We start from the raw sequence: 26,421 nt of genomic DNA on the forward strand, positions 1-26,421 counted from the left end.
GGGCTAGTAACATGGTCACTTTCCATGTGAGATATTTTAAATCCACCTTTTTTAGTGGTTCAAACCAATGAGATTTTAGAAATTCCAAAACCACATTGAGATCCCACGGTGCCACTGGAGGCACCACAGGAGGCTGTATATGCAGCACTCCCTTAACAAAGGTCTGGACTTCAGGGACTGAAGCCAATTCTTTTTGAAAGAAAATCGACAGGGCCGAAATTTGAACCTTAATAGATCCCAATTTGAGACCCATAGACAATCCTGATTGCAGGAAATGTAGGAATCGACCCAGTTGAAATTCCTCCGTCGGAGCACTCCGATCCTCGCACCACGCAACATATCTTCGCCAAATGCGGTGATAGTGTTGCACGGTTACTTCCTTCCTTGCTTTAATCAAAGTAGGAATGACTTCTTCCGGCATGCCTTTTTCCTTTAGGATCCGGCGTTCAACCGCCATGCCGTCAAACGCAGCCGCGGTAAGTCTTGAAACAGACAGGGACCCTGCTGAAGCAAGTCCCTCCTTAGAGGTAGAGGCCACGGATCTTCCGTGATCATCTCTTGAAGTTCCGGGTACCAAGTCCGTCTTGGCCAATCCGGAACCACTAGTATCGTTCTTACGCCTCTTTGCCGTATAATTCTCAATACTTTTGGTATGAGAGGCAGAGGAGGAAACACATACACCGACTGGTACACCCACGGCGTTACCAGCGCGTCCACAGCTATTGCCTGCGGATCTCTTGACCTGGCGCAATACCTGTCCAGTTTTTTGTTGAGGCGAGACGCCATCATGTCCACCATTGGTCTTTCCCAACGGGTTACCAGCATGTGGAAGACTTCCGGATGAAGTCCCCACTCTCCCGGGTGAAGGTCGTGTCTGCTGAGGAAGTCTGCTTCCCAGTTGTCCACTCCCGGGATGAACACTGCTGACAGTGCTATCACATGATTCTCTGCCCAGCGAAGAATCCTTGCAGCTTCTGCCATTGCACTCCTGCTTCTTGTGCCGCCCTGTCTGTTTACATGGGCGACTGCCGTGATGTTGTCCGACTGGATCAACACCGGTTTTCCTTGAAGCAGAGGTTCTGCCTGGCTTAGAGCATTGTAGATTGCTCTTAGTTCCAGAATGTTTATGTGAAGAGACGTTTCCAGGCTCGTCCACACTCCCTGGAAGTTTCTTCCTTGTGTGACTGCTCCCCAGCCTCTCAGGCTGGCGTCCGTGGTCACCAGGATCCAATCCTGTATGCCGAATCTGCGGCCCTCCAATAGATGAGCACTCTGCAACCACCACAGAAGAGATACCCTTGTCCTTGGAGACAGGGTTATCCGCTGGTGCATCTGAAGATGCGACCCTGACCATTTGTCCAACAGATCCCTCTGGAAAATTCGTGCATGGAATCTGCCGAATGGAATTGCTTCGTAAGAAGCCACCATTTTTCCCAGGACTCTTGTGCATTGATGTACAGACACCTTTCCTGGTTTTAGGAGGTTCCTGACAAGCTCGGATAACTCCTTGGCTTTTTCCTCCGGGAGAAAAACCTTTTTCTGAACCGTGTCCAGAATCATCCCTAGGAACAGCAGACGAGTTGTCGGCATTAACTGGGATTTTGGAATATTCAGAATCCAGCCGTGCTGTTTTAGCACTTCTTGAGACAGTGCTAATCCCATCTCTAGCTGTTCTCTGGACCTTGCCCTTATTAGGAGATCGTCCAAGTATGGGATAATTAATACGCCTTTTCTTCGAAGAAGAATCATCTCGGCCATTACCTTTGTAAAGACCCGAGGTGCCGTGGACAATCCGAACGGCAGCGTCTGAAACTGATAGTGACAGTTTTGTACAACGAACCTGAGGTACCCCTGGTGTGAGGGGTAAATTGGAACGTGGAGGTACGCATCCTTGATGTCCAAGGACACCATAAAGTCCCCTTCTTCCAGGTTCGCTATCACTGCTCTGAGTGACTCCATTTTGAACTTGAACTTCTTTATGTACAGGTTCAAGGACTTCAGATTTAGAATAGGTCTTACCGAGCCGTCCGGCTTCGGTACCACAAATAGAGTGGAATAATACCCCTTTCCCTGTTGTAGAAGAGGTACCTTGACTATCACCTGCTGAGAGTACAGCTTGTGAATGGCTTCCAAAACCGTCTCCCTTTCGGAGGGGGACGTTGGTAAAGCAGACTTCAGGAAACGGCGAGGCGGATCTGTCTCTAGTTCCAACCTGTACCCCTGAGATATTATCTGCAGGATCCAGGGATCTACCTGCGAGTGAGCCCACTGCGCGCTGAAATTCTTGAGACGACCGCCCCCGAGTCCGCTTGAGAAGCCCCAGCGTCATGCTGAGGCTTTTGTAGAAGCGGGGGAGGGCTTCTGTTCCTGGGAAGGAGCTGCCTGTTGGTGTCTCTTCCCCCTTCCTCTGCCTCGTGGCAGATATGAATATCCCTTTGCTCTCTTGTTTTTAAAGGAACGAAAGGGCTGCGGTTGAAAAGTCGGTGTCTTTTTCTGTTGGGGAGTAGCTTGAGGTAAAAAGGTGGATTTCCCGGCTGTAGCCGTGGCCACCAAATCTGATAGACCGACTCCAAATAACTCCTCCCCTTTATACGGCAAAACTTCCATATGCCGTTTTGAGTCCGCATCGCCTGACCACTGTCGCGTCCATAAACTTCTTCTGGCCGAAATGGACATAACACTTACCCGTGATGCCAGTGTGCAGATATCCCTCTGTGCATCACGCATATAAAGAAATGCATCCTTTATTTGCTCTTAAGACAGTAAAACATTGTCCCTATCCAGGGTATCAATATTTTCAATCAGGGACTCTGACCAAGCTACTCCAGCACTGCACATCCAGGCTGTCGCTATAGCTGGTCGTAGTATAACACCTGTATGTGTGTATATACTTTTTTGGATATTTTCCATCCTCCTATCTGCTGGATCTTTAAGTGCGGCCGTCTCAGGAGAGGGTAACGCCACTTGTTTAGATAAGCGTGTGAGCGCCTTGTCCACCCTAGGAGGTGTTTCCCAGCGCGCCCTAACCTCTGGCGGGAAAGGGTATAAAGCCAATAACTTCTTTGAAATTAGCATCTTTTTATCGGGGGCAACCCACGCTTCATCACATACATCATTTAGTTCTTCTGATTCAGGAAAAACTATAGGTAGTTTTTTCACACCCCACATAATACCCTGTTTAGTGGTACCTGTAGTATCAGCTAAATGTAACGCCTCTTTCATTGCCAAAATCATATAACGTGTGGCCCTACTGGAAAATACGGTTGATTCGTCACCGTCGCCACTGGAATCAGTGCCTGTGTCTGGGTCTGTGTCGACCGACTGAGGCAAAGGGCGTTTTACAGCCCCTGACGGTGTTTGAGGCGCCTGGACAGGCACTAACTGATTGTCCGGCCGTCTCATGTCGTCAAACGACTGCTTTAGCGTGTTGACACTATCCCGTAATTCCATAAATAAAGGCATCCATTCTGGTGTCGACCCCCTAGGAGGTGACATCCCCATATTTGGCAATTGCTCCGCCTCCACACCAATATCGTCCTCATACATGTCGACACACACGTACCGACACACAGCAGACACACAGGGAATGCTCTTAACGAAGACAGGACCCCACTAGCCCTTTGGGGAGACAGAGGGAGAGTTTGCCAGCACACACCAAAAGCGCTATATATGACAGGGATAGCCTTATAATAAGTGCTCCCTGTATAGCTGCTTTTATAATATAATTTTTGCCACTATTTTGCCCCCCCTCTCTTGTTTTACCCTGTTTCTGTAGTGCAGTGCAGGGGAGAGACCTGGGAGCCGTCCTGACCAGCGGAGCTGTGTAAGGAAAATGGCGCTGTGTGCTGAGGAGATAGGCCCCGCCCCTTTTTCGGCGGGCTCGTCTCCCGCTCTTTAGTGTATTCTGGCAGGGGTTAAATATCTCCATATAGCCCCCGGAGGCTATATGTGAGGTATTTTTTAGCCAAATAGGTTTTCATTTGCCTCCCAGGGCGCTCCCCTCCCAGCGCCCTGCACCCTCAGTGACTGCCGTGTGAAGTGTGCGGAGAGGAAAATGGCGCACAGCTGCAGTGCTGTGCGCTACCTTTAGAAGACTGAGGAGTCTTCTGCCGCCGATTCTGGACCTCTTCATGTTTCAGCATCTGCAAGGGGGCCGGCGGCGAGGCTCCGGTGACCATCCAGGCTGTACCTGTGATCGTCCCTCTGGAGCTGATGTCCAGTAGCCAAGAAGCCAATCCATCCTGCACGCAGGTGAGTTCACTTCTTCTCCCCTAAGTCCCTCGTTGCAGTGATCCTGTTGCCAGCAGGACTCACTGTAAAATAAAAAACCTAAGCTAAACTTTCTCTAAGCAGCTCTTTAGGAGAGCCACCTAGATTGCACCCTTCTCGGCCGGGCACAAAAATCTAACTGAGGCTTGGAGGAGGGTCATAGGGGGAGGAGCCAGTGCACACCACCTGATCGGAAAGCTTTACTTTTTGTGCCCTGTCTCCTGCGGAGCCGCTATTCCCCATGGTCCTTTCAGGAACCCCAGCATCCACTAGGACGATAGAGAAAAACCACGAATGACATCGACATCGGAACAAAAGAAAAACCCGAATACGACAGCTTAGTAAATCCATCGTAATCAATTCAAAAAGTTGCAATTTTACACTGTCGATGTCATTCGTGATTGAACTTGGACATGATTCTGGAAAATACGAATCTTAGTAAATGTACCCCAAAGTGTTAAGATGATGCTCCGAAAGAGGGAGATGGAAGTTAGTGAATTTATGGATGTAGCGGAGGTGGAAATCAACTAGGATTAGATCAAGCGAGTGACCACTGGAGTGGAAGGTGGAGGTACATTGGATGACATCGATGGAAGAAAAGAAGGGCAGCTTAGAGGCAGTGCATCTGTGGATTTGTCCTGTGAAATATTGAAGTCACCCTGGATAAGAGAGGGAAGGATGGAGGAGAGGTAGCAAGGGAACCAGGCAGCACACTTATCTAGGATGTGGTAGGAGGGAATATGGGGACAACAGATAATTCGGTCATAAAGACAAAAAGGTGCACAGGTTGGAAAAGATGTATGTGTGGGGAATCAATATAATTTGGAGGAGGAATTAGTTTTATGCTGGGAGGGGTTGTTCAGGGGGGTTTCTGTACAAAATAAGAATTTACTCACCGGTAATTCTATTTCTCGTAGTCCGTAGTGGATGCTGGGAACTCCGTAAGGACCATGGGGAATAGCGGGCTCCGAAGGAGGCTGGGCACTCTAGAAAGATCTTAGACTACCTGGTGTGCACTGGCTCCTCCCACTATGACCCTCCTCCAAGCCTCAGTTAGGATACTGTGCCCGGACGAGCGTACACAATAAGGAAGGATTTTGAATCCCGGGTAAGACTCATACCAGCCACACCAATCACACCGTACAACTCGTGATATGAAACCCAGTTAACAGTATGGAACAACAGAGCCTCTCAACAGATGGCTCAACAATAACCCGATTTAGTTAACAGTAACTATGTACAAGTATTGCAGATAAACCGCACTTGGGATGGGCGCCCAGCATCCACTACGGACTACGAGAAATAGAATTACCGGTGAGTAAATTCTTATTTTCTCTGACGTCCTAGTGGATGCTGGGAACTCCGTAAGGACCATGGGGATTATACCAAAGCTCCCAAACGGGCGGGAGAGTGCGGATGACTCTGCAACACCGAATGAGAGAACTCCAGGTCCTCCTCAGCCAGGGTATCAAATTTATAGAATTTTGCAAATGTGTTTGCCCCTGACCAAGTAGCAGCTCGGCAAAGTTGTAAAGCCGAGACCCCTCGGGCAGCCGCCCAAGATGAGCCCACCTTCCTTGTGGAATGGGCATTGACAGATTTTGGCTGTGGCAGGCCTGCCACAGAATGTGCAAGCTGAATTGTATTACAAATCCAACGAGCAATAGTCTGCTTAGAAGCAGGAGCACCCAGTTTGTTGGGTGCATATAGGATAAACAGCGAGTCAGATTTTCTGACTCTAGCCGTTCTGGAAACATATATTTTCAGTGCCCTGACAACGTCTAGCAACTTGGAGTCCTCCAAGTCCCTAGTAGCCGCAGGCACCACAATAGGCTGGTTCAGGTGAAACGCTGACACCACCTTTGGGAGAAACTGGGGACGAGTCCTCAATTCTGCCCTATCCATATGGAAAATCAGATAAGGGCTTTTACAGGACAAAGCCGCCAATTCTGATACTCGCCTGGCAGAAGCCAAGGCCAATAACATAACCACCTTCCACGTGAGATATTTCAGATCCACGGTTTTTAGTGGTTCAAACCAATGTGATTTTAAGAAACTCAACACCACGTTGAGATCCCAAGGTGCCACAGGGGGCACAAACGGGGGCTGAATATGCAGCACTACTTTAACAAATGTCTGAACTTCAGGTACTGAAGCTAGTTCTTTTTGAAAGAAAATCGACAGAGCCGAGATCTGTACCTTAGTGGAGCCCAGTTTTAGGCCCATATTTACTCCTGCTTGCAGGAAATGCAGAAATCGACCTAGTTTAAATTCCTCCGTTGGGGCCTTTTCGGCCTCACACCATGCAACATACTTCCGCCATATGCGGTGATAATGAGTTGCTGTGACCTCTTTCCTGGCTTTAATAAGCGTAGGAATGACTTCCTCCGGAATGCCCTTTTCCTTCAGGATCCGGCGTTCAACCGCCATGCCGTCAAACGCAGCCGCGGTAAGTCTTGGAACAGACAGGGCCCCTGCTGTAGCAGGTCTTGTCTGAGCGGCAGAGACCACGGGTCCTCTGAGATCATCTCTTGAAGTTCCGGGTACCACGCTCTTCTTGGCCAATCCGGAACCACGAGAATTGTGTTTACTCCTCGCTTTCTTATTATTCTCAATACCTTTGGTATGAGAGGTAGAGGAGGGAACACATAAACTGACCGGTACACCCACGGTGTCACTAGAGCGTCCACAGCTATCGCCTGAGGGTCTCTTGACCTGGCGCAATACCTCTCTAGTTTTTTGTTTAGGCGGGACGCCATCATGTCCACCTGTGGAAGACCCCATTGATTTACAATCATTTGGAAGACTTCTGGATGAAGTCCCCACTCTCCCGGGTGGATGTCGTGCCTGCTGAGAAAGTCTGCTTCCCAGTTGTCCACTCCCGGGATGAACACTGCTGACAGTGCTAGTACATGATTCTCCGCCCATCGGAGAATTCTTGTGGCTTCTGCCATTGCCATCCTGCTTCTTGTGCCACCCTGTCGATTCACATGGGCGACTGCCGTGATGTTGTCTGACTGGATCAGCACCGGCTGGTGTAGGAGCAGGGATTTTGCTTGACTTAGGGCATTGTAAATGGCCCTTAGTTCCAGAATATTTATGTGAAGGGCAGTCTCCTGACTTGACCATAGTCCTTGGAAGTTTCTTCCCTTTGTGACTGCCCCCCAGCCTCGTAGGCTGGCATCCGTGGTCACCAGGACCCAGTCCTGTATGCCGAATCTGCGGCCCTCCAGAAGATGAGCACTCTGCAGCCACCACAGAAGAGACACCCTGGTTCTTGGGGACAGGGTTATCAAGCGATGCATCTGAAGATGCGATCCGGACCACTTGTCCAACAGGTCCCACTGAAAAATTCTGGCATGGAACCTGCCGAATGGAATTGCTTCGTAAGAAGCTACCATCTTTCCCAGGACCCGCGTGCAGTGATGCACCGATACCTGTTTTGGTTTTAGGAGGTCTCTGACTAGAGAAGACAACTCCCTGGCTTTCTCCTCCGGGAGAAACACTTTTTTCTGGACTGTGTCCAGAATCATTCCCAGGAACATTAGACGTGTCGTGGGGACCAGCTGTGACTTTGGGATATTCAGAATCCAGCCGTGCTGGCGCAGCACTTCCTGAGATAGTGCTACTCCCACTAACAACTGTTCCTTGGATCGTGCCTTTATTAGGAGATCGTCCAAGTATGGGATAATTAAAACTCCCTTTTTTCGAAGGAGTATCATCATTTCCGCCATAACCTTGGTAAATACCCTCGGTGCCGTGGAGAGTCCAAACGGCAGTGTCTGGAATTGGTAATGGCAATCCTGTACCACAAATCTGAGGTACTCCTGGTGAGGATGGTAAATGAGGACATGCAGGTAAGCATCCTTGATGTCCAGGGATACCATGTAATCGCCCTCGTCCAGGCTTGCAATAACCGCCCTGAGCGATTCCATCTTGAACTTGAATTTTTTTTATGTATGTGTTCAAGGATTTCAAATTTAAAATGGGTCTCACCGAACCGTCCGGTTTCGGCACCACAAATAGTGTGGAATAGTAACCCCGGCCTTGTTGAAGTAGGGGTACCCTGATTATCACCTGCTGGGAATACAGCTTGTGAATCGCTGCTAGCACCGCCTCCCTGTCTGAGGGAGCAATCGGCAAGGCAGATTTTAGGAACCGGTGGGGTGGAGCCGCCTCGAATTCCAGCTTGTATCCCTGAGATACTATTTGAAGGATCCAGGGATCCACCTGTGAGCGAGCCCACTGATCGCTGAAATTCATGAGGCGGGCCCCCACCGTACCTGGCTCCGCCTGTGGAGCCCCACCGTCATGCGGCGGACTTGGAAGAGGAAGCGGGGGAGGACTTTTGTTCCTGGGAACCTGCTGTTTGCTGCAGCCTTTTTCCCCTACCTCTGCCTCTAGACAGAAAAGACCCTCCTTTTCCCCGCTTGTTTTTCTGGGTCCGAAAGGACTGAACCTGATAAAATGGCGCCTTCTTAGGCTGTGAGGGGACATGGGGTAAAAATGCTGACTTCCCAGACGTTGCTGTGGAAACTAGGTCGGAGAGACCATCCCCAAATAATTCCTCCCCTTTATAAGGCAAAACTTCCATGTGCCTTTTGGAATCTGTATCTCCAGACCACTGGCGAGTCCATAAGCATCTCCTAGCAGAGATGGATAATGCACTTACTTTAGATGCCAGCCGGCAGATTTCCCTCTGTGCATCTCTCATGTATAAGACTGAGTCTTTGATATGGTCAATTGTTAGCAGAATCGTGTCTCTGTCTAATGTGTCAATATTTTCTGACAGTTTATCTGACCACGCAGCGGCAGCACTGCACATCCATGCTGACGCAATAGCTGGTCTAAGTATAATGCCTGAGTGTGTATATACAGACTTCAGGATCGCCTCCTGCTTTCTATCAGCAGGTTCCTTAAGGGCGGCCGTATCCTGGGACGGTAGTGCCACCTTTTTAGACAAACGTGTGAGCGCTTTATCCACCCTAGGGGGTGTTTCCCAACGTAACCTATCCTCTGGCGGGAAAGGGAACGCCATTAGTATCTTCTTAGGAATTACCAATTTCTTATCAGGGGAAGCCCACGCTTCTTCACACACTTAATTTAATTCATCTGACGGGGGAAAAACTACAGGTAGTTTTTTCTCCCCAAACATAATACCCTTTTTTGTGGTACCTGGATGTAAATCAGAAATATTTAACACCTCTTTCATTGTCTCAATCATGCAGTGAATGGCCTTAACGGGCATTAAATTTGACTCATCGTCGTCGACACTGGTGTCAGTATCCGTGTCGACATCTACTTGTGCCATCTGAGATAGCGGGCGTTTCAGAGCCCCTGATGACTTTTGAGACACCTGGACAGGCACGAGCTGAAGACTCGGCTGTCCCACAGTCGGCATGTCGTCAAATTTTTTATGTAAGGAGTCTATACGTGCACTCATTTCCTGCCATAAACTCATCCACTCAGGTGTCTGCCCCCCAGGGGGTGACATCCCTGCTAAAGGCATCTGCTCCCCCTCCACATCATTATCCTCCTCAAACATGTCGACACAGCCGTACCGACACACTCCACACACACAGGGAATGCTCAAACAGAGGACAGGACCCACAAAAAGCCCTTTGGGGGGACAGAGTAAGAGTATGCCAGCACACACCAGAGCGCTATATATATATACAGGGACTAACTGAGTTATGTCCCTAATAGCTGCTTTTCAATAAAATATATATACTGCCAAATTTAATGCCCCCCCTCTCTTTTCCCTCTTACTGGTACTGTAGATTGCAGGGAAGAGCCAGGGAGCTTCCTTCCAGCAGGAGCTGTGAGGGAAAAATGGCGCCAGTGTGCTGAGGAGATAGGCTCCGCCCCTTTTTCGCGGCCTATTCTCCCGCTTTTTATGGAATTCTGGCAGGGGTATTTACCTCATATATAGCCCCTGGGGCTATATATTGAGGTATTTTAGCCAGCCAAGGTGTTTTTATTGCTGCCTCAGGGCGCCCCCCCCCCCAGCGCCCTGCACCCTCAGTGACCGGAGTGTGAAGTGTGTGAGAGGAGCAATGGCGCACAGCTGCAGTGCTGTGCGCTACCTTGGTGAAGACAGAGTCTTCATGCCGCCGATTTTCCGGACCATCTTCTTGCTTCTGGCTCTGTAAGGGGGACGGCGGCGCGGCTCCGGGACCGAACATCAAGGCTGGGCCTGCGGTCGATCCCTCTGGAGCTAATGGTGTCCAGTAGCCTAAGAAGCCCAATCCGGCTGCAAGCAGGCGAGTTCGCTTCTTCTCCCCTTACTCCCTCGCTGCAGTGAGCCTGTTGCCAGCAGGTCTCACTGAAAATAAAAAAATCTAAGACTATTACTTTCTAAGAGCTCAGGAGAGCCCCTAGTGTGCATCCAACCTCGGCCGGGCACGAAATCTAACTGAGGCTTGGAGGAGGGTCATAGTGGGAGGAGCCAGTGCACACCAGGTAGTCTAAGATCTTTCTAGAGTGCCCAGCCTCCTTCGGAGCCCGCTATTCCCCATGGTCCTTACGGAGTTCCCAGCATCCACTAGGACGTCAGAGAAAAGGGGTATAATGTTAGGTGGTTCCTCATGTAATGTAAGGTAATTTAAGGTTGTGGCTTATTGTGGGAATTATTAATAATGTGTTGGTTGGAGGGAAATTAACCTATTTATTGAATGCTATGGATGAAATACTGGCTGTTGGATCAACAGGAGGCCTATTTATTAATTGCAAATGCCACTGGTAATGTTAGAGTCCTGGAGATTTGGCCTGAGTTTGTCAGGGGCTCATGTATTGTAATATTTGGAACCAACATTCCTGGTACGTCATAACTGAAGGGCTCCCTTTGCTAGGCACAATTAATAAAAACATTTTTTCAGATTACAGTTCATTTTTACATTCTATCAAAGCACATAATGCCCACTACACAGTAGTACTTACCGCCCCATGATGCCACAGCCAATTTCATTTGGATCTCTGGGATTGGTCAGTCTCATGCCTAATAAAAAAGAAGTCATTATGAAGCAAATTAAATTGGTAGATCATTTGCTTCCTTGCTACTCTGTCTATTGCTAAATGAGGAGACATTAGAATGACACATTCACCTGACCTTTATGGCCTATATTAGGGGAGTGAGACCTCTCTGTTGAGGGTCAACAAACTTGGGACATTCTACTGAATACTGTAAAATTAGACCTATAGACATAACCACTAATAGGCCCTACACACTCGGCGATCCGCTACCGAGCTGCCCGATGGCGGATACAGCCAACGGGCGACCTGGCGGCAGGGGGTGTGTGTGTGTGTGTGTACGGGACGTGCATTGTTCATAGTTGGTGCCTATACACTGAACGATATGAACGAGTTCTCGTTCATTAATGAACGAGAACGTTCATGTCGTTCAGTTATATCGCCAAATGTGTAGGGCCTATAAGAGTCAGGGGTCAGCAGTAAATCTTTCTGTTTTAGGACTACTTAGGCCCATGGATACATTCTAGGCCTGTCCATTAATATATACAAGGGAATAGAGCAGTACCAGCTGGAGCACTGGACTATGACAGAAAAAAAAAAATCCTTTTCTAAATGCAGTAACGCCACAAATGTATATAGGAAAAAAAGATTAAAAGTTATATCTTGACTACCAATACTGCTCACCTTCTCTGTTCTCCTCTCTGAATCCCATGTGAGAGTAAGAGGCAAGGACACCGGTCTCCTCAGGATATGTTCCAACTGTGGGTTCTCCTCCCCCCACAAGGACAATCTCCACACCTCCTGGTATAGGGGCACAAGTATCATTTTGCCCAATGGATGTTATTGGGTAGGGTAGGTTATCCACATCTTCCTGTCCTGAGAGGTATGAGGGGTGAACATCCTCCATGAGGAAGATGGGTGGAGAGGGTAAGCAGGCAGACTAAATGGAAAACAGAATGGGAGTGCGTGGGACCTAGCACACCAGAAAGAGATCAAAGACAGAGGTATGTGATAGCTGGTTGGTGGGAGGAGTCGGACATCACAGGGAGGTAACACATAAGCCAGTAAAGGTGGTGGTAGGGGGCAAGGGGGGGGTTGGAGACAAGAAAAAAAAATGCTTGAGAGTTAGTTTAATCATTTCTAGTAAATGTGATAACAGTTACTAAATCAATTATAGGCATTTCTTCAAAAATTAAATGTCAGCAAAATTAAATGTAATCCTGGTAGGATTAGCGTACTCTTTGCCTGGCAGAAACATAGACTATTCCGTGTATTGCTGATATGTGCTAGGTCTTACACAAAATAGAAAGCTTTGGCCTTCACTTTTATTTTCCCCCAAGTGAAGTCATTCTTGTGGGGACAGGTGTCAGTGACTTCACACACAGGTGCACACAGTGATCTAATAACAGATGCCTAAAAAGTTACATTGGCAACCAAACCCATATACACTGTTATGAAATTGTTGCCAAGGCTAACAGTGCAGAGGAAAGCTTCATAAGATGCCCAAGCCTCTGAAAGAGAAATGTCCCTTCCTGTTAGAAATCACATACTGTAAGCAATAACACTTTTGCAGGGGTGTGGTATGGAAGGTTGACCACACTTAGGTCGACAGTAACTAGGTCGACAGGTCAAAAGGTCGACATGAATTTTTAAAATGTTTTTTTGGTGTTGTTTTCGCCGTACAGTGACAGGGAACCCCAATTAGTGCACCATGTCCCCTCACATGGTGAGCGAAGGTTACTATTCCCAATCGTAGTCCACATGGATCGTAAAGTATGAAAAAGTTAAAAAAAATGATTTTAAAAAACCAAACTCATGTCGACCTTTTCATGTGTCGATCTTTGCCATGTCGACCTAGTGACCAAGTCAACTTATAGACTGTTCCCAATCGTAGTCCACGTGGATCGTAAAGTATGAAAAAGGGAAAAGAATAAAAAAAATAAAAATAAAAAGGAATGAAAAAAAAAAAACCTCATGTTGACCTTTTGACCTGTCGACCTAGAACATGTCTACCTGGAGACAATGTCGACCTAGAAGCTTGTCAACCAAGTGGTCGACCTAGACACTGTGTCGACCTAGAGACCGGAAACCTTTTTGCAGCTACTTGTTCCATACAGATGGCAAACTGGTCATCTCTGGCCAATGAGTGACGACAGGTTCCTGCAGTAGTAACGAGCAAGCATCAGGCCGAAATGGAATTTAAAGGTTTGATTTTTAAGGGAATATTGTTTATTTGTCAACATCATCAGGAAAGCAGCATCTATGGTAAGCTAGAAGCATTTCCCAGGCAGTACAGTATGTATTTCTCTAGGCTGGAAGTCTGAACGGGCCCTAAGGAAGCAGATGTATTTAATTGCCTGCGCTAAGGGATTGAGCTGCTTTCTTAGATTGGATTTTTATGATGTTTAAAAGAAAGCGCTAGGGATGTTTGATGAAATGTTAGATAAAAGACGTGAATATAAAAGTGAATATAAAAATAAAGCGGTACCTGTAAAAAAGAAAAAATTGTTAATATTAAAATGTTTACACTCTTTTGAGTGAATGTGGAAGAGGAGGTAGCCGGCAACACTTTATTACTGCTGAATGTCCATGAATTCCTACCTTTCCCTGTGCTAAACTTCAGTGCCGTGGAGCTCACTGATTGCAGGAACCACCGGGTGCCAATTGAAAAGCCGCTGGACGCCGCTATGAGCACTGCGGCTCCGATGTTGTTCGTCCGCGGCTGATGGTGGTTGGTAATTACTTCACTCCTCGAAAAAGTGCATTAAAGTGCATGAAACGCGTTGGAGATCATCATTTACACCCCAAAGAGGAGAATCCATCAACAGCCGCAACACAAGCAGAACCCGCTGCAGCTTCAGCTGACACCGGCATCACGCCGGAGTACATCTCGGAGGACACAGCAGGACACGGGAACGCTACCAGCCCTGGACTCAGCGGTACTCGGAAGCACCGCCAGCATTACCAACCACCATCAGCCGCGGACGAACAACATCGGAGCCGCAGTGCTCATAGCGGCGTCCAGCGGCTTTTCAATTGGCACCCGGTGGTTCCTGCAATCAGTGAGCTCCACGGCACTGAAGTTTAGCACAGGGAAAGGTAGGAATTCATGGACATTCAGCAGTAATAAAGTGTTGCCGGCTACCTCCTCTTCCACATTCACTCAAAAGAGTGTAAACATTTTAATATTAACAATTTTTTCTTTTTTACAGGTACCGCTTTATTTTTATATTCACTTTTATATTCAGGGCCCTAAGGAAGAATCAAGTCCTATTTCACCATCCTGTGCAGCAAAAGCAATGATTGTATCCATAGTGAATCAAATACTACGTAATGATGAATGTTATAAAGTGTCCTTATTGTTGAGGAATGAACGGAATTCTGCCACATTTTATTTGGAATCTTAACAACCAACAATGTCCGATACCAGCGGAGTAGTAACAAAAAGGAGATTTATGGTAGACTTACCATAGTTGAATGTCTTTCTGCGAGGTACACTGGATTCCACAGGGAATAACATTGGGGGTGTAGAGTTGGATCTTGATTCGATGCACTAACAGGCTAAAGCTTTGACTGTTCCCAGGATGCACTGCACCGCCTCCTCTATAGCCCCGCCTCCAGGCACTGGAGCTCAGTTTCGTAACCAGTCCAATGCAGTAGCAGGTAAAATAGAGACGGTAGATGTTAGCCACATAGAACCACATTCTCACGAAAGGAGAAGGGACCAGCGGCTAATGCCATACAAACCCAAAGAAGCTAAGTGCGTCAGGGTGGGCGCCCTGTGGAATCCAGTGTACCTCGCAGAAAGATTTAACTATGGTAAGTCTACCATAAAATCTCCTTTTCTGCAGTGGGTTACACTGGTATATTCCACAGGGAATAACATCGGGGACGTCCTAAAGCAGTTCCTCATGGGAGGGGACGCACTTAAGTGGGTACAAGAACCCGGCGTCCAAAAGGAAGCATCCTGGGAAGCGGAAGTATCAAAGGCATAGAACCTAATGAACGTGTTCACCGAGGACCACGTAGCCGCCTTGCACAATTGTTCCAGGGATGCAACACGGCGGGGCGCCCAAGAAGGTCCGAGTAGAATGGGCCTTAATAGCAGCAAGAGCTGAGAGCCCAGCCTGCGCATAAGCTTGTGCAATCACCATTCTAATCCATCTGGCCAAAGTTTGTTTATTCGCAGGCCAGCCACGTTTGTGAAAACCATAAAGGACAAAAAGAGAATGTGACCTCCGGATGGAGGCAGTCCTCTCCACATATATACGGAGAGCCCGTACCACATCCAAAGACCACTCTTTGGAAGACAAACCAGGAGAAATAAAGGCCGGAACCACAATCTCTTGATTCAGGTGGAAAGATGACACCACCTTGGGTAGATAACCGGTTCGAGTTCTAAGAACTGCCCGGTCACGGTGAAAAATCAGAAAGGGTGGATGACAGGACAAAGCACCTAAGTCCGACACCCTCCTAGCAGAGGCAATAGCAAACAGAAAAACGAGCTTAAGCATAAGACATTTAATGTCCACAGAGTCAAGAAGTTCAAATGGAGACTCTTGCAGGGCATTCAGAACAACAGACAGATCCCATGGAGCCACAGGAGGGACCCCCTTGTGAAAGTATGAACGTCAGGAATAGACGCAATTTTTCTCTGAAACCACACCGACAAGGCAAACCTATAAACCTTGAGGGAGGTCAAACGAAGGCCTAAGTCCAGGCATTGTTGAAGAAAAGCCAAAAGTCTGCAAGTGCTGAACTTGTATGCATCATAATTCTTAGTAGCACACCAGGTGAAGTAAGAATTCCAGACCCTATAATAAATCCGAGCCGAAGCCGGTTGACGGGCTTTTAACATAGTTTGAATGACTGCCTCAGAGAATCCTTTGGCCCTCAGGAGTGAAGCTTCAAGGCCACGCCATCAAAGCCAGTCGTGCCAGGTCATGGTAGACACAAGGGCTCTGTACGAGGAGGTTTGGTCGTCGAGGAAGTAGAAGAGGACGCTCTATCAAGAGACCCTGCAGGTCTGAGAACCAATGCCGTCTGGGCCACGCTGGAGCGACTAAAATTAGTATTCCTCCTTCTTGCTTGAACTTCCGTATCACCCTGGGCAGAAGAGACACCGGAGGGAACACGTACGGCCTCCGAAAGTTCCATGGAATTGCCAGTGTGTCCACGAACGCTGCTTGATGATCCCTTGTTCTTGCTCTGAAGACCGTAACCTTGTAATTGTGACGAAACGCCATCAGGTCTACATCTGGTAGGCCCCACTTGTCCACTAGGAGTTGAAAGACTTCAGGATGAAGACTCCACTCTCCGGAGTGTACGTCCTGACGACTGAGGAAGTCCGCTTCCCAGTTGAGGACTCCCGGAATGAACACTGCCGATATGGTTGGCAGATGGCGTTCCGCCCATTGAAGGATTTTTGACACTTCCATTATTGCCATGCGGCTTCGAGTGCCGCCTTGATGATTTATGTATGCCACCATGGTGGCGTTGTCTGACTGTACTTGAACAGGCCTGTTCTGTTCCAGAGGCAGAGCAAGTTTCAGCGCATTGAACACTGCCCGCAATTCCAGAATATTTATCGGGAGGAGAGATTCCTTGGAGAGAGTCTTGCTCCAACACTGTGCCCCAACCTCGCAGACTGGCGTCCATTGTCGGGAGGACCCAGTTGGAGATCAAGAAGGGACGGCCCCTGCTCAACTGTTCATCCTGTAGCCACCAGCTCAGTGACAGACGAACCCCCGGAGTCAAGGAGATCATTTGAGACCTGATCCGGTGAGGCAGGCCATCTCACTTGGAAAGGATTAACCTCTGTAGAGGGCAGGAATAAAATTGAGCGTACTCTACCAGGTCGAAAGCCGACACCATGAGGCCTAGTACTTGTATCGCCAAGTGTATCGACACTCTTGGACCAGAGAGGAAGCATCTGATTCTGTCCTGAAGTTTCAGGAACTTCTCTGGAGACAAGAACAAACGTTGGTTGTGGGTGTCCAGTAACGCCCCAAGGTGCACCATGCTCTGAGCAGGGACCAGCGAGGATTTCTTCCAGCTGATGAGCCACCCGTGGGCTTGTAGGAATTGGACCGTCAGTTCCAAATGACGGAGAGGAACTTTTGCGGAGATCGCCAGGCTCAACAAGTCGTCCAGATACGACAGGATCCAGATACCCTGACGGCGGAGAAGGGCCGTCATGACCGCCATTACTGATGCAACATGGCAATAGGTATGTGTAGGTAAGCATCCTGTATGTCCAGGGATACCATTTAATCCTTGGGTTCCAAAGCCAGTATAATAGAGCGCAGGGTTTCCATACGGAATTTGGATACCCTGACAAATTTGTTCAATGATTTGAGGCTGAGTATAGGCCGGGAGGATCCATTCGGCTTCGGAACCAGAAACAGCGTTGAATAGTATCCCCTGCCTCTCTGAGACAGAGGCACTGGCACAAATCACTCCAGTATCCAGGAGGGATTGTACAACCAAATGTAGAGTTTGTGCGTTTAACGGATCCAAAGGGATAACCGTCGAGCAAAACTGGCGAGGGGGATGTCTCCTGAAGGAGATCGCGTACCCGTGATAGACCACTTCCTGCACGCAGGCGTCCGAAGTGGTCTTTAACAATACCTGGACGAACTGCAGAAGTCGGCCTCCACCCTGGGGTCCCCCAGGGGGAGGCCCGCCCCGTCACGCAGCAGGCTTGTCGGGTTTGGAAGCAGGCTGATGGGCGTCCCAAGAACGTTTAGGGTTGGGCTTAGAGGATTTGCAAGTGCAAGACCGTCTCGGGTACGCCTGACCCTTTGATTTACCTGGAGGGCGAAAGGAACGAAAAGTAGTACTCTTAGCCTTCGGAGCCGAAGGATTAGTACTTGGGAGAAACGCAGTCTTGGCCGATGCCAAGTCGGTCGCAATCTTGTTCAGATCCTCCCCAAATAGTATATCTCCCTTAAAAGGGAGCACTTCCAAGGTCATCTTAGAGTCCAGGTCCACCGACCAGGACCGTAACCACAGAATTCGGCGTAGACGTAGTAGATGCCTTAGCTGCCATAACGCCTGCATCAGAGGCCGCCTCCTGAATATAATGGGAGGCTGTGGTAACATATGACAGATATTGTCTGGCAGTGTCAGAAAAATGAAGCTCTTCCTCAATAGCTTGAACCCATGCTTCAATGCCTTTTGCAGCCCAAGAGGCTGCCATACTGGGTCTATGTACAACACCTTTAAGGCTGTAAATAGACTTCAAGCAACCTTCCACACGTTTATCCGTCGGTTCCTTCAAAGAGGTGACGATGGTGACAGGCAGAGTAGATGACACCACAAGACGGGCTACATGTGAGTCCACTGGTGGCGGGGTTTCCCACTTGTTACTCAACTCCGCAGAAATAGGATAACGAGCTAGCAACTTTTTAGACAGGGAAAATGTATTTCCTGGAAAAGACCAGGGGGTAAATTTACTAAGGTGGGAGATTTTTAGAACTGGTGATGTGCCCATGGCAACCAATCAGATTCTACTTACCATTTATCTAGCTGCTTCTAGCAGATAATAGATATAATCTGATTGGTTGCTATGGGCAACATCACCAGTTCTAAAAATCTCCCACCTTAGTAAATTTACCCCCAGGATTCTTGACGTATGTCAATTAAATGGTCAGAATGTGGTAAAACTAATTTAGTAACCTTCTGATGTTTGAACTTATCAGGTTTCTTAGACATGTCAGGAGGGTCAACGTCATTATCAATCTGAAGAATCAGCTTGATAGCCTCCACTAGGTCAGGGACATCAACCTGTGTTGTAGAATCATCATCAGAAGCAGCAGTATCAGCATCTGATGGTTCAGTATATTCCCCATCCGATTTGGAAGAATCATCCGAAATATTAGTAGATTGTGAGGAAGAAATGGCCCGCTTCGATGACCCTTTGGTCCCAGTAGGGCGAGGGTTAGGTTTTTGTTTAACCAAGGACTGATTCAATTGCTAGAACTGGCTTGACAGAGTATCCGCCCATGGTGGATTAACTACAGGGACAATATGTGGCTTTAATGGCACAGGAGGTCCCACAGGGGGCGTAAGCAGTGTTACAAGCGTAGTCAGGATATTGGAAAATGCAGCCCAAGGTGTGTCTTGATGTGCCACAGGTGCTGCGGGCTGACTAGGGGGGAGGGGGAGGGGGGACGGAGGTTGAACACCCAACTACCTGAACCCTCAGCAGAAATCTTTTCCTCAGATAAATCCGTGACGTCAGCACTGCATGATGCAGGAGCATCTGCGTGTTTGCAGCACTGTGTAGCAGACATTATTGGGAATGTAGCCGTAGGGCGTAACAGTACAATATAGCCAGACAAACACAATACCCGACAAAACCCCCCAGTGTTATGTGACTGCAAATTCACAGCACAACAGAGGATTTAAGCGGTATCAAGTGACTAAAACACACAGTGGAAAATACTGAACAGTATATCTTGTGGAACACTATATGGTATATGAGATCCTGATGCACTTAAATCCCCAGGATACAGAATATAGCAATATGTGTGATATACAGAAAATAATTCACACAGCAGCTATAGGCACACACAGTCACAGGTACAATGCAGAAAATAGGATTTTAATTACCTACCGGTAAATCCTTTTTTGTAGTCTGTAGAGGATACTGGTGTCCACATTAGTACCATAGGGTATAGATGGGTCCACTAGGAGCCATGGGCACTTTAAGAATTTGATAGTGTGGGCTGGCTCCTCCCTCTATGACCCTCTTACCAGACTCAGTCTAGAAAACTGTGCCCGAGGAGACGGACATACTTTGAGAGAAGGATAGAAAAGATAGTGGTGAGATTCCAAACCAGCACACACAAACTAGAGGAAAGCCAAGTTAACCAAACTTTAAACCAGGAACAGCAACAGGTGACCCAACAATACTTAACCAAGTAACAGTGCAGGAATAAACGAAGCACTGGGCGGGTGCCCAGTATCCTCTACAGGCTACGAGAAATGGATTTACCGGTAGGTAATTAAAATCCTATTTTCTCTTACATCCTAGAGGATACTGGGGTCCACATTAGTACCATGGGGATGTACCAAAGCTCCCAAACTGGTTGGGAGTGCGCAGAGGTACCTGCAGAACGGATTTACCACACTGAAGGTCCTCAGAGGCCAAAGTATCGAACTTGTAGAACTTAGCAAACGTGTTCAAACCTGACCAAGTAGCTGCTCGGCAGAGCTGTAAAGCCGAGACACCCCAGGCAGCCGCCCAGGAAGAACCCACCGACCTAGTAGAGTGGGCCTGTACAGATCTTGGAACCAGCAGGCTTGCCGTAGAATAAGCATGCTGGATAGTAAGCCTGATCCAGCAAGCAATAGACTGCTTAGAAGCAGGACACCCAATCTTACTGGGATCATAGAGAACAAACAGCGAGTCAGATTTTCTGTGACGAGCTGTCCACTTCACTTAGATCTTCAAAGCCCTTACAACATCCAAGGACTTTGAAGTAGCAGAGGTGTCAGTAACCACTGGTACAACAATAGGTTGGTTAATATGAAACGCATACACCACCTTAGGAAGAAATTGCTGACGAGTTCTAAGTTCAGCTCTATCTTCATGAAAAATCAAATAAGGGCTCTTGCGAGACAACGCTCCCAGCTCCGACACACGTCTTGCTGAAGCCAAGGCCAACAGTGTGACTGTCTTCCACGTAAGAAACTTTACATCAATGTCCTGTAAAGGCTCAAACCATTCCGATTGCAGAAACTGCAACATCATGTTGAGATCCCAAGGTGGCGTTGGATGTGCAGAACCCCCTTCAAAAATGTCTGAACCTCAGGTAGAGAAGCCAATTGTTTCTGGAAGAAAATGGATAAGGCCAAAATCTGGACTTTTGTGGAGCCCAAACGTAGGCCCACAACCACATCTGACTGCAGAAAAAGGAGTAAACGTCCCAGTTGAAATTCCACCGCAGGAAATTTCCTGTTCTCACACCAAGAGACGTATTTCTTCCAAATACGGTAGTAATGTTTAGACGTTACCCCCTTTCTGGCTTGGATCAAGGTTGGAATAACCCTATCCGGGATCCCCATCCACGGCCATTGCTTGTGGGTCTCTCGACCTGGAACAATACCGCTTGAGCTTCTTGTTGAGACGAGAAGCCATCATGTCGATTTGTGGCATTCCCCGATGTGTCAAGCACCCAAACACCTCCAGGTGAATTCCCCACTCTCCTGAGTGGAGGTCGTGTCTGCTGAGTAAGTCTGCTTCCCAGTTGTCTACTCCCGGGATGAAGATTGCTGACAATGCCACAGCTTTTTTTCTGCCCAGAGGAGAATCCTTGACACCTCTGACACTGCTGCTCTGCTCTTCGTTCTTATGTACGTTACCGCCGTCACATTGTCCGACTGAACCTGAATTGGCGTGAAATTCAAGAAGATGTGATCAGAGGCTTGCATCTGTGGTTAGCAGAATCCAATTTTGAATCCCGAACCTTCGGCCCTCGGTCAGGTGAGAAATGTGAAGCCACCACAGAAGAGAAATCTTGGCTTTTGGCGACAGACGGATCCTCTGGTGCATGTGAAGGTACGAACCGGACCACCTGTCTAACAGATCCAGCTGGAAGGGCCTTGCGTGAAACCTTACGTATTGTAGCGCCTTGTAAGAGGCTACCATCTTCCCCAGGAGGCGAATGCATAGATGCACCGATATCCAGGTTGGTTTTAGAACATCCCGTACCATCGACTGGATTACCAATGCCTCGTCTTAAGGAAGGAATACCTTCTGTGCCTCCGTATCCAGTATCATCCCCAAGAAACGGAAGCCTCCGTGTTGGTTCCAGATGATATTTTGGTAGGTTCAGAATTCACCCGTGATCCTGGAGTAGTCGGGTTGAGAGGGTAATGTTTTCCAACAACCTCTCCCTGGATGGTGCTTTGATCAGCAGATCATCCAGGAACGGTATTATGGGGGTCATTCCGAGTTGATCGTAGCTGTGCTAAATTTAGCACAGCTACGATCATTCACACTGACATGCGGGGGGACGCCCAGCACAAGGCTAGTCCGCCCCGCATGTCAGTGCCGCCCCCCCCCCCCCCCCCACAGAAGTGCAAAGGCATCTCACAGCGGCGATGCCTTTGCACTTCCAGAGTAGGTCCCGACCAGCGCAGCTTTAGCGTGCTGAACAGGAGCTACTCGTCGCTCCCCGGCCCGCAGCGGCTGCGTGTGACGTTACACAGCCGCCGCGCACCGCCCTCCCAACGGCGAGAAACTGCAGCGAGCGATCGGGTCAGAATGACCCCCTATGTTCACACCTTGTTTGAGGAGGAGAAACATCATCTCAGTCATTACCTCGGTGCCGTAGAGAGGCCAAATGGTAGGGCCTGGAACTGGTAGTGACAGTCCTGTAATGCAAACCTTAGATAAGCCTGATGAGACGACCAAATCGGAATATGAAGGCATGCATCCTTGATATCCAGAGACACCAAGAATTCCCCCTCTTCCAGACCTGAGATCACCGCTCTCAGAGACTCCATCTTGAACTTGAACACTTGTAAGTACGGGTTCAACGACTTGAGGTTTAAAATGGGCCTTACCGAACCTTCCGGTTTCGGTACCACAAACAGTTTGGAATAATTAGATAGGAGTTATTTTTATCTATATACAGTGTTTTGACGGTGATAGGTTGTCATGACAACAGTAGATAACAAATGGAGGGAGCCATGTTTTAACACACATGCAAGAAGTTTAGTGTTGATTAAAGATGTGATTGGTCAGTCAGGAAATAAAAGGGGGAAATTGTTAGGATTGAGCACATCTGCCTTGAAAAAGGGCCTAGGAAGGCCTGAAACGCGTCGGCGCAGTTAGAGGTGACATCTTGCTGTCTGTGGGAGAGGTGATTGCCGCAAAACCCAGAACGCCATTTCCCGGGAGGCCGACTGGTATTTAAGACCTTTGCTGCATTGAGGACTTTGTTTCCTCTGACCATGTGGTAATTATCCATTCTTACACGCAGTATAGCTGTGCACCGGCTGCATGTGCTCTGTTTTATTGGATTAGGAGACATGTTTTAGATGTTTTTTATGAAAAAATTGTTTTAAAGAAAGAATAAAACGGTGTTACACGAGATACTCTCCTCCTCTTGTCTTTTAGGATATTGGACGACTGAAAAACCTGATAACAAGTGTCCGCCGATCCAAGAGGAAAGCAGAGGTCTCTCTACATGCTTGAACTCAAGTACCGTTAAGGAATGTACCCCACTATTTGATATATGGGTGTTGAGTGATTGTGATCCTACACATTTGTTCATTGTCATTTGGGTTTGGCGCCCAATACTGTTACCACCTAATTTTACATAGAAGTTTGAAATAATAACCCTGGTTTTGCAGCTGAAGTGGAACTGGAACAACGACCTTAGTCTGTACCAGTTTTTGAATTGCTTCCTGTAAAGTCATACTTGCTTCTTGAGAAGCTGATAAGCCTGATTTGAAGAATCTGTGAGGTGGGAGTTCCTGAAACTCCAGTCTGTAGCCCTGGGTGATAAGATCTTTGACCCAGGGATCCTAGCATGATGTTGCCCATATGTGACTGAAATATCTTAATCGGGCTCTCACCTGCCTGTCTTACAGGCAGTGCGGTCCACCGTCATGCTGAATGCTTAGAGAAAACAGAACCGGGGTTCTGTTCCTGTGAACCTGCAGTTGCTGGTTTTCTGGGTTAACCTCTATTGCCTTTGAAGGCCGTCGAAGAACCTTTGGTTTTATTTTTACATTTTGCTGTCCGAAAGGACTGCAGCGTTGGAACAGAGTAGGTTTTCCTAGCTGGGGGAAATGCGGAAGGAAGCCATGTAGACTTACCCGCCGTAGCCTTGGAAATCCACGTATCCAGTTCAGCTCCAAACAGGGCCTCACCTGTAAATGGTAGGTTTTCCACGCCTTTCCTGGAGTCCGCATCTGCAGTTCACTGGCGTAGCCATAAGCCCCTGCGTGCTGACACTGCCATGGCTGTGGTGCGTGCATTGAGCAAACCTATTTCTTTTATGGCCTCTACCATAAAATTTGCAGAGTCCTGTATATGCTGTAGGAGTAAAACTATCTATTAGATTAATGGTCAATTAGATTACCTGACCATTTAGCAATGGCCCTAGTGATCCATGCACAAGCAATAGTGGGTCTCTGGGCCACCCCAGCAGATGTGTACAGGGATTTGAGAGTGTTCTCAATTTTGCGGTCAGCCGTGTCCTTTAAGAAGGCTGCCCCAGGGACAGGTAAGACTATCTTACAAGACAACCTAGATACCGATGCGTCAACCATTGGTGGGTTTTCCCATTTTTTTCTATCATCCTGAGGAAAAGGGAAGGATGTGAGTAATCTCTTAGAGATCTGAAACTTTTTATCAGGATTAACCCAGGTTTCTTCAAACAGAGAATTCAACACTTTTGATGCAGGAAAAGTAGCAGAGGATTTCTTTTTTACATTAAAATAATACCCCTTTCACACCGCACAAATAACCCGGTATCGACCCGGCATATTGCCGGGTCGACGTATGGTGTGAAAGGGGCATAGGCGAAATCCCAGCACTGTTATACCCGGGTTGAATACCGGGTCAGTGGCTGCATAAACGGGCTCCCGAGTCGATGCGACCTAGGACCCGTTTACTAGATAGGGAGAGGCGGAGCGGAGATGAGCTCATCTCCCAGCGCCGCCTCCACCTCCCCCCACCTGCGGCGATGGCAACCCGCTCGGCATATTGGCGAACCGGGAAAGCCTGCAGCAGCTGCCAATGCCGGATCCCACCCGGGAAGGACCCGTTCCAATTCCCGGGTGGGATCCGGCATTGGCAGTGTGAAAGGGGTATTAGATTCCTCATCCTCCTCTGTCACCTTATCAGGAATTTGCAGAACGTCTCTAATAGCTTCTATCAGAGCCAGTACCCCCTGTGACAGAGCTGCATCCCCCCCTCCCCACTGAGTCCATCTCACCCTCCTCAGTCATCAGTGTCAGTCTGCAGGATCTGGGCCAGTGTACGCTTTTGTGGACAAATGATAGGGTCTGAGACGCTGGTATGGGAGCTGAATCTCTATTCATCAGGTCATCCACAGACTGTCTTAAGTATTGCGTCTTTTTCTCATTCTGGGATAATTTATTAGAAATATTTGAGATTATCCCTTTTAGAGAATCCAACCATGCTGGTTCGGATCCACTAGCCCAGTGGTTTCCAAACTTTTTTGAATCATGGCGCACTAGCGTATAATAATTTTTTTCACGGCACCCCTAGGCCAAAAGTTTCTTATAGAGAAATTTGACAAGAAATATTAAAATAAGTAAATTGTGTTTATATGTCATCCTTAGGTTCAACTGTATGTTGAGGGGAAAGATTTGCTTCTGTTTGTCCACATATTTTATGATTGGCAGCCACCAGCACTAGTTTTGCCTATTACATTGACCATAAATAATTTTAATTGGTCCTGGACCACAAAACCAAGGCACCCCTGCAACTGTCCGAGGCACCCCAGGGTGCAACGGCACATAGTTTGCGAACCACTGCACTAGCCTGTGAATGTGTACTATCCTGAGTACTTTGTAGCGATACCCCTGGGGAAGAAAAACACTCTGCCGTGCATCAAACACACTCCTTAGCCCAGGAATGTCCAAACTGCGGCCCTCCAGCTGTTGTGAAACTACATATCCCAGCATGCCCTGATACAGTTTTGCTGTCAGAGAATGCTAAAGCTGTGTCAGGGCATGCTGGGATGTGTAGTTTCTCAACAGCTGGAGGGCCGCAGTTTGGACATGCCTGCCTTAGCCATTGTAATGTGAAAGTACACACACACACGCACACACACACAGGAGAAAGTTTAAGCACAGTTAACCCACACAGAGCCCTTCTAGGGAGACACAGAATATGATGGAGCCAGCCACACAGCGCCCTTCTAGCTAAAGCTGAAGTCTAGCTGGGTCGCAGACTAAGTACCTTTAATAGGGTATCAGTACTCTTATACTGCTCTCCCCCCCCCCCCCCCCCCCCCTTGCTATGACCCCCTGGTACCGCTGAGGTAATCTGGAGTCCTTGTGGAGGAGCTGCGCCGCTTCTCTGCCAGTCTGTTCAGTGAGAGCTGCAGAGGGAAAATGGCGCTGGTGAGCCGCTGGATCTGCTCATAGAGAAGCCCCGCCCCCTTAATGGCGCACGGTCTTCCCTTTTAT

At 48.1% G+C, this 26,421-nt stretch overlaps 1 protein-coding gene across 5 annotated transcripts in view; it reads right to left on the minus strand.

The window, feature by feature from the left end:
* The window catches only part of WIZ (WIZ zinc finger), a 122,872-nt gene that overhangs the window by 47,367 nt on the left and 49,084 nt on the right, over nucleotides 1–26,421 (minus strand). For all 5 annotated transcript variants that reach the window (XM_063931659.1, XM_063931660.1, XM_063931657.1 and 2 more), the window contains exons 2-3: nucleotides 11,923–12,253; nucleotides 11,209–11,266 (exon numbers count right to left, since the gene is read on the minus strand). In XM_063931659.1, coding sequence (XP_063787729.1) covers nucleotides 11,209–11,266; nucleotides 11,923–12,145 — 281 coding nt within the window. In that variant the 5' untranslated portion in view covers nucleotides 12,146–12,253. The remainder of the gene's footprint in view (nucleotides 1–11,208; nucleotides 11,267–11,922; nucleotides 12,254–26,421) is intronic.

The sequence above is a fragment of the Pseudophryne corroboree genome, chromosome 6 (assembly GCF_028390025.1).
Source record: "Pseudophryne corroboree isolate aPseCor3 chromosome 6, aPseCor3.hap2, whole genome shotgun sequence".
NCBI classification, from domain to species: Eukaryota; Metazoa; Chordata; class Amphibia; order Anura; family Myobatrachidae; genus Pseudophryne; species Pseudophryne corroboree.